General features: G+C 35.5%; 1 protein-coding gene across 1 annotated transcript; it reads right to left on the bottom strand.

The window, feature by feature from the left end:
• Positions 1 to 394: 394 nt before the first annotated feature.
• LOC118732464 (myrosinase 1-like) lies at positions 395 to 2,141 on the bottom strand. Its single transcript, XM_036461600.1, has 5 exons — positions 2,009 to 2,141; positions 1,599 to 1,893; positions 1,004 to 1,537; positions 596 to 930; positions 395 to 530 (listed from the first exon to the last, which is right to left on the bottom strand). Exons 1-5 carry the CDS (start codon positions 2,038 to 2,040, stop codon positions 410 to 412), a joined length of 1,317 nt encoding a protein of 438 aa, XP_036317493.1. The 5' UTR covers positions 2,041 to 2,141; the 3' UTR covers positions 395 to 409.
• Positions 2,142 to 8,428: the final 6,287 nt, after the last annotated feature.

Below are 8,428 nucleotides of genomic sequence, written 5' to 3'. Positions count from 1 at the left end.
GAGTGTTGGATAATTCTTGCTGGATTTTCGACGAACAAACCTAATATCATTTTGAATTTTGATGTTATTATTTTGACCGCTGCCGTATGCAGATGTGCATAATAAATATACATGTACAAAAGTAGATTATAGGCGGCATACACGGTGCGTCTGACTCGTGAGTCATTTATATACGTGTTGACTCGCCTTCGACTATACACAGTTGAATCATTCAGAGACATTCCAGGAGTCATGGCGGTGTAACTAACATATATATTTATTTTTACAAACAAATTCAAACCGACTCACGAGTCAGAGCACTGTGTATGCCGCCTATTAATAATGGTGAACATATACGCACAAACATTTTTACGTATGTCTATTCAATGTACATTGTACATACATGCATAGGTATGTATGACGTTAGTGATTACGTTTTTTGCATTACCTTAAGATAATCAATTCGGCCTGTGTCCATTAATTCGCCCTCATCGGACCAGCCGTTTTCCGTTATATATACCTCAACGTTATCATAGTTATCACGAATCCATCTTAATACGCAGAGAAATAATAGATACTGTTTCCTAGGCCTATCTGACTAAACTTTTCAACTCACTTTAAAATATCCTCCATGCCCTGAGGCACGCAGTAAAGCCAATCAGATTTGGCACGTTTCCAGCTCTCATCAACCGAATATTTAAGGCGCGAATCATGCTCCCAAGAAGGAGTTGCCCCTGCCGGAGGATCCGACATCTGGACGTAACGGGAGGTATAATAATTAAGGCCTAAGAAGTCCCCTGATCCTTTAATTATCTTCGACCAGTATAAGTTTAGGGGTCGTAACCGCGACCAGGCCAGACCTTCTTTCATGCTATTGCTTGTGATGTCTTCAATTACAGTGTAGGGATAATTGCCTGATTTGCCGAAAATGGGATGCGCCAACCAGCCCAGCTAAAATACTCGTACAATATAAAATGCCTTTTGTAATTCGAATTCCAAAAATAACGGTTTTGCAAAAATTTACCGAATACTGTATCGCTCTATCCACAACGTCGTTTGACTCATTCGCCTTTGGGGTATAATAAAATCGGCTGCTAATGGTAATGCCCACTTTGCCTCGTTGCGAGTGGAAATATTTGGATCTGTAAAGGCGATAAGCAGATGCGTGAGCCCGCAAAGTATTGTCCATACATAAGTAGTCTGCCACTCCCGGTGCATGGATCATTGGTGGATAATTCGCATTGCCATAGCCTGGTACACAGTAGTCAAACGGTTCATTGAATGTAATCCACTTCTTGACGCGATCACCAAAAGTTTCAAACAGAAAATCTGCATAGGAGCGGAAGTACTTGATGACAATATCATTGGTAAAGCCACCGAATTTTGACAGCTCTTCGGGCGTATCATAGTGGAACATTGTCACCATCGGCTCGATATGGTTCTCCAATAACTTGTCGATAACCATGTTGTAGTAGTCAATCGCCTTTTGATTTTTCACCGAAGTATCTGCGTAGGGAAGCACTCTACACCATGATATAGAAAACCGATAGAAATTGACCTTAAACATAAGACTTATTTAGCGTGAGAGCTTTCATTTAATTCGACGAATTTTGTTGTACCTTAAGTTCTTTGAGTGCAACCAAATCCTGTTCGAAGCGATGATAAGATTCAGCGGCGTTATCTCCGTTTGAATGATCGGCTATTCGTTCTGGATGCGCGTGAGTGTATATATCCCAAATGGAGGGCGCCTTACTGTCTTCGTTCCACGCACCCTCGATTTGATAGGCGGCTGTCGCCACCCCAAAGGAAAAATTCTTAGGAAATTGCTTGTTGCTTGCTGATGGCTGAATTTGGTTTCTGATCCATTCATTTACGCACTCCACGTCGGCAAAAGATATGCAAGTAAGTATCAGACTGGAATGTAGGTATACAAAAATATGTATGTACATATATGTATTATTTACTCGTATACATATGTATATATTTAAATTAAAAGAAGTGCATCCACAAATAGCCGACTAGAAATTACCATAGTATAAAGACGAGACGATGATTCCCCATTTCAGCTGCAATTATCAATACGTGCAGAAGCAATTGAAGCTGTGTGGTTGGTTTGGGTTGAATGATTGTACTGTTTAATAAGAGTGCAGGCGCTGATAAGAAATTGTTTGAATATTCAGTGTTGTCGCATTAATTCATTTAAGCGCAAAAATGCCTATAGGACAGGCCAACTTGTGGGACTGTGCAAACTCGTGCGATATGGTGCCTGAAAGTTAAAATTGGGTTGTTGTGAGGACTGCAAAAGAAAATTACAATATTTTTTCCTAAAGAATACAGTGTAACTTACTGCTGAATGTCAGAGCCGTTGGAGTCTAAAGCTTGAAGCAAGCTACCAAAAGTTGACTTTCAGTGGTTAAACCAAGGGGGTTCATTAAAAATACCAGCTTAAGTTTTAGGTGCGTATGTACTCGTTCCGCTCTGCTACATCTCCGTAAAAAGTTTCAACATTTTTGGAGATTTTAGTTCTTGAAATCAACTTTAAACATTTGGAATTTGCATTTATTGTGTATCACAGTGACTTGACATACCAATATATTGCAAATGCGTATCATCACTACTAGGATACCATAAAAAATTGGATAGTTTTCCATTCTGGTTTGTTTCTTAATCCTTTGGATTCGACTCAACAAAGAAATCCACAAGGTAATTAAGGTAGGCCTTCTCACGTGAAGCCATTCTAAAAAAAACCCAATGAGGTTACTTCCTTACATACATATATGACTGATATCGACTCTCAGTTCCGCTCGTGAAACACAAAGTAAATTTTCGGTAACACATGTTTTGCTTTCACTAGTTCTATTCTTCATTAATAGAATGACCTCTCGCTTAACTTAGGGAGGTCATCAGCCATGTCTTCACATACAGATCTACCAGTCTGTCTTTTGTCTGGCTGAGCCACTTCCCTAAATTCTCATTTACGTACTTCCAGCTCCGCGAGAGAGATTTTTCTAATTTGAAGATAAAAAACTTTAAAACAAAGTGCTGATTCGTCACTTATATACAGGGTTCAGTAAAATTCGTTTTCAAATAGTTAAAATTAATTAATTTCATTTGTATTTGCGATCTGTGAACGAATTTTATAACAACCATTTGTTTTTTGTTTTTGTTGTTGTTGGGGCTCTAAAGCAGAGATCACACGATTTGTATATTTGAACAGATTTGTACCAACTTTTCGCCGTTACAGAGTGCTGTAATTTGGAAAGTTTTTATCGAGCTGAACTCATTCTCGATACAAATTTCTAGACAATACCACTCTGTGGCCGGATATGGATGAAAATAGGCGCCCCTTAATATGAGACGAGTGTATCTCAGTAACCTATTCATCAATATCATAAAGTTCTATTCCCACCCCAGTAACAAAACACATTACATGATCCTTGTATTATGACAACACTGAGTATATGACAAATACGGTAGGTACTTAAGACAATAGTCATGGGATGCGTTTTGCCATCAGCGTGGGAATATGGCTGTTGGTCTTACTCAGAAGGATATATACAATTTTTAGACAAATAAATTGAACAAAATCATGCCTACATATTTAACGGTAAAATGTAAAAAAAAAACATAAGCCATGAATGCGAACCTCATTGTTTATAATAAAAAAAAAGAAAAACAAATTTTTTGTTCACATTGAAAATCTTCACTTGTCAGCAGTGTGCGAACTTAGTTTTTTTTTTGCGGTGGAATTGAGAAAAAATGCGGTATATTCGAGTAAAACGCGGTAGATTTCAATTTATTCAACGAAACAATATACGTACATATTTGTGCTCGTCAAATTAAGTAACCTAAATCGAGATAGGCCATAATATTTTAAAGATTGACTAGCTATCTTAATAGAAACGTCATAAAAATATCAAATTTTTCAAAGGAAACTGAATACTTTTTAATTCAAAGTAAAATCATCTAAAGTCACTTAAGCTACTTTAACTGATGGGCACCGATATGTACATATGTACATATCGCTCACCCATGTAGATCCAAGTGCGACCAACTCAAAAAATGTTGACCATTTTTTTTACATAAATCAATCCAAAGAAATTACCTTCAATGTATGAAAGTATTTTTTTCTTCAAGGTTATATATATACTACGTTTATATTATATTATTTTATGTGAAATTTTTTTTTAATTTTCGTTTAAAAAAATGTCGCCTACGTTATTATGGCGGTAAGGGCTCGATAAAGTATTAAAAAAAAAAAATCATGACGTGCAGTTAATTATGCGTAATATGAGGTAGACTTTTATAAAAAATTTAAATTTTGGATAAACAAAAGGAAAATAGACAAAACTGGTCGAATTAAGACACTTATTTTATTTCTGACACCAGTATTATGAACTTCTTTCAACCAGAAAATAAATTTTTTTATTAAATTTTTTTTTTGCATCGAGCTTTTTTCGACATACCTTAAATTACTTTATCAGATATGAGCACACTAAATGCATATAAATTTAATGACTGTCTTTTGTTTTGTTACTTATGAAATAATTTTCACTTTAAATTAAAAGTACGTTTCAAACCCATTTACTTATTATTTATTATATGGTAGGAGAGCTTCTCAAACCATATTGATGCAATTTTTTCATGTTGAGTCTTTGAAAAATAATAAATATCTAAATCCCGGGACTGATCCCGCGATCCCGGGATTGAACCAACGACATCCCGAAAATCGCGGAATCGTAAAAATCGAAAAAATTAAAATCCCTAGTATAAACGTAGTAATACATACACTAACTAAAATTTTATACCTGTTTTTGTATTAATTGCGTCGCATCTGTACGATCCACTAGCAATTATATTTCCCGATCTGAATTTTGAGTTAGCTCACTTTAAATCTAGGTGTGCGATATGTATGTACGTAATACTTACATATAGTACTTATAAATACTAAACATTCAAAAATTGAATTGACTGGCAAGCTTTTAAAATTATAACATGAAATTAGGAATTAACCTTTTTACTAATTTGTGCATTTATAGATGCACCACCAAACGTACTCGAAACTATGCCCTAAAACTAGCATTGCTGCCAAAGTTTGTTTTAACTTTATTCGATGTTGCTAAAAAGTTCAGTACTTTACTTAGGGTTTACACCGGAGAATATTGTCAAGACAATTATGTCAAAATGATGTGTTTGTTGTAAACACGGCGAATAACGTATTACAACAAACATATCATTTTGACATAATTGTCTTGACAATATTGTCCGGTGTAAACCCTAAGTAAAACAATAGGAAACAAAAGGTTTGTTTTATTTTAATTATCGGGCTTGTTTCGGGTAAATGAGCGTAAGTACGGAATACTCTCACAAAATTGCATAAACTGCCCTAAACCAATGTTGCCAGATATTCTCTGCTAAATTACCCACAGAAATCGGGAAAAAATCCTTCAATTACCCACATATTAAAAATTTACCCCACAAATTTCCCAAAAAATTCGAAACATATTTTTCAGTAGTAAAAAAGCATGGCAGCTTTAAGAATTGCCAGAATTCTTTAAGGCCTTTAGTGTGTAATATACCGACCTTTGCATTTCGTATTTGTATATTAACTGCCATACCTAAACAAAACCGTTAGCATTGTCTGGCTGTCAAAAAATTCTCATACCTATACAATTTGTATGAAGCATACCGAAACAACGCGGCGTCAACGCTGAGCGGTTGGAAAATCCAATTTTGACAGGGTACAGGTATTGAAGTTGGCTGCAGGAAACGGCGAAACTGTCATTTTCGTGTTACACACAAACAAACCTATGCTTATTGTTGGTGTTACTTCTGCATTTGACTTAGCGTTGATGCTTTTGTTTAGGTATGGCACTTCGGCGCTAACGCTAGGCGTCAGAAACCGCTCCACCCAACGCTTTTGTTTAGGTATGGCAGTTAATATACAAATACGAAATGCAAAGGTCGGAATATTACACACTATTCCGGTTTTGCAATAGAATGACAATTGATCATCCTTCATTGTCGTGATTTTGTCATTGTCGTTGCACGTTGCTATTCCTAACAAAAAATGACAAGCGAAAAGCTTTTGTCAACTTACCATGCATGGTGAAAAGTTCATTGTTGTAGAAACAGCTGGTCAACGCTATTATTTGCAAAAAATATGAGCGGTGAAACACCAGAAAAGTGAGTATTTGTGTGAAATAGACAAATTCGTATATTTAGAACATTTATAAACATTTTAGACGTGCAAAATATGAGCGGACGACGCAGGAGCAGCTGCAATTTTATGTGCAGTTTTGTAGGGAGCATCCGTTGCTGCTCGTCTTCCACAAGCACGGCTGCGCAAATAACTAAAATTTGTGCTGCCATTAAAATTAGTTGATTTTTATATTTTTTTCACAAATTTATTAAATCGTCGCACTTTTTAAACCAACACAAACATATGTTTTTGCCTTGTCACCTGCCCAAAAGGTCATGACAATAAAAATGACAATTGGCATGATTCGAGCTTTTGAATTTTGCTGCGAATACCAAAAAGCTGCAATTGTCATTTTTATATCAATTGTCATCGCGGTGAGTTTTGTCAGTGTGGCGGAATAGGGCTGTAAAGGCCTTAAAGAATTCTGGCAATTCTTAAAGCTGCCACTGTTACAAATTATTTGCATTGTCTAAGCGAATATGGTTTTTGGTGACTTTAAAGTTGAAGCACTTGCTTTTTTTTCAAAAGGAACCGTTATTTTATATACATACATGTACTACTTAACATTTCATCAGATAATTTTTTCTGGTTTTTACATTAAAAACCCAGTTACAATTGAAAAGATTTTTTCTTACTCAGCGCTTGAATTGGTTAAACTGAGAAATATTTCAAAATTACCCTTATAATTTTTAATATTAACACACATAACTTTACCCCACATCACAACTTCAGAACGATTAATTTCGCAAGAGTGTCGACAATTCTTGAATGTTGATCAATTATGGATTGATAACTTTGTTAAATACTTTGAATACATGAGCAAACTATTAAGCAAATAAAAATTCCTCAAACCCCTTACCCACAATCTGGCATCACTTCAAAAAATTATCGATCAAAGAAAATAGCTATTGTCCGGTTGTTCAATAGCTTTGATTCTTAACAGATAATCATCACAACTTATCACTAATTTCTGCTGGAAAGCGTTTCTTAGCCCAAAAAACTAGCAGAAACTAGAAGCTCTCTCTCGTTCTTACGCTCTTATTTTTGTGGCTCTCCTGCTAATTTCTGCTAGTAAAATTTTTACTATCTGCTTGAAAAGAAAAGAAACAACGCCAATATCTGGTTGTCACTTCTTGCCGGTTAAACATCATTATTGACGTTTTTGACATAATGCATATAACATGTGATAAAGTAGTCGTTGTATTTAACCGGAGCTTTGAACCTGAGACACACGGAATTATAGTCGACATCTTTACCTACTCGGCTACGGCAGTCAAAAGCTTTTTTGCTTTGAAATTCATATTTTTCAAATGTGACAATTAAATCAGTTCCACTCATGTGAAAACCGTAGAGCTTTTTGTTTTATAAATATTGACACAAAATGCGAAGGGAGCTTTTACTTGATAAAAATCTTGATAAAATTTCTTTACAAAAAATGTACCAAGAAAACACAGAATTGGGCGGTAAATGTACACATATTTATTGCTTAACATTTTAACGACTAAAATTCTTTTTCTTCGTCTGTTAGTTTGACAGTTTTCACAAACTCGCCCGGAAAAATAGTCCGAGCGACTTCAGGCTGGTGAGCAGTGTTGCCGTTTTGTTATTTTTTCGCTCATTTCGCGAGATACTTAAATTTTTCGCGTAGTAAATACATGAAAATGCGTTTTGGGGTCCAATAAGCTTAAAAAAAATGCTCTAAAAGAACTATGTATAAAGAACTGACTTCATTAATTTTTAATTTACTTTACTCGCCTCAAAAATAGCTCTGCCGCCGCAGAGCGCATATTTTCAGATTTAAAACTGATCCAATATGAAAAGAGAAATAGAATTTCATTACATGTCATTAATTATGGAGAAAAAAAACAACTATTTTTCAATAGCACAAAAATATCTTCTTTTACGGTTAAACTATACTTCCAGGGTATAAAGAATAACGCATATATCGTCAAAAGCGTATTTTGATGCTTATGTGCAGAAAATTACTTCAATTTCAAACTGTTACTAAATTAAAAGCGTTTGGCATTAATTCACCAAGGACTTCCCCTTTTCACTCTAAAGGCAACATTGTTCGCTGTTCATGCCTCAATGAAACTGCCCCTCTGAGTTAATCAGCTGTTAATAGGGATGCAAATTTTGAGCAGTAACACCGATACATCGATGTTTCGATGCATCGTAGAAAAGAACATCGAGGCTAAAATAAGGCCCGTTTACATACAACTTTAGCGTTGCGTTGGCGTTGGCGTC

This window comes from Rhagoletis pomonella, unplaced genomic scaffold (assembly GCF_013731165.1).
Source record: "Rhagoletis pomonella isolate Grant_MI unplaced genomic scaffold, Rhpom_1.0 Rhpom_scaffold_00002, whole genome shotgun sequence".
Taxonomy (NCBI): Eukaryota; Metazoa; Arthropoda; class Insecta; order Diptera; family Tephritidae; genus Rhagoletis; species Rhagoletis pomonella.
The sequence above is the reverse complement of the archived record's forward strand: the minus strand, read 5'-3'. Positions and strand labels throughout refer to the sequence as shown.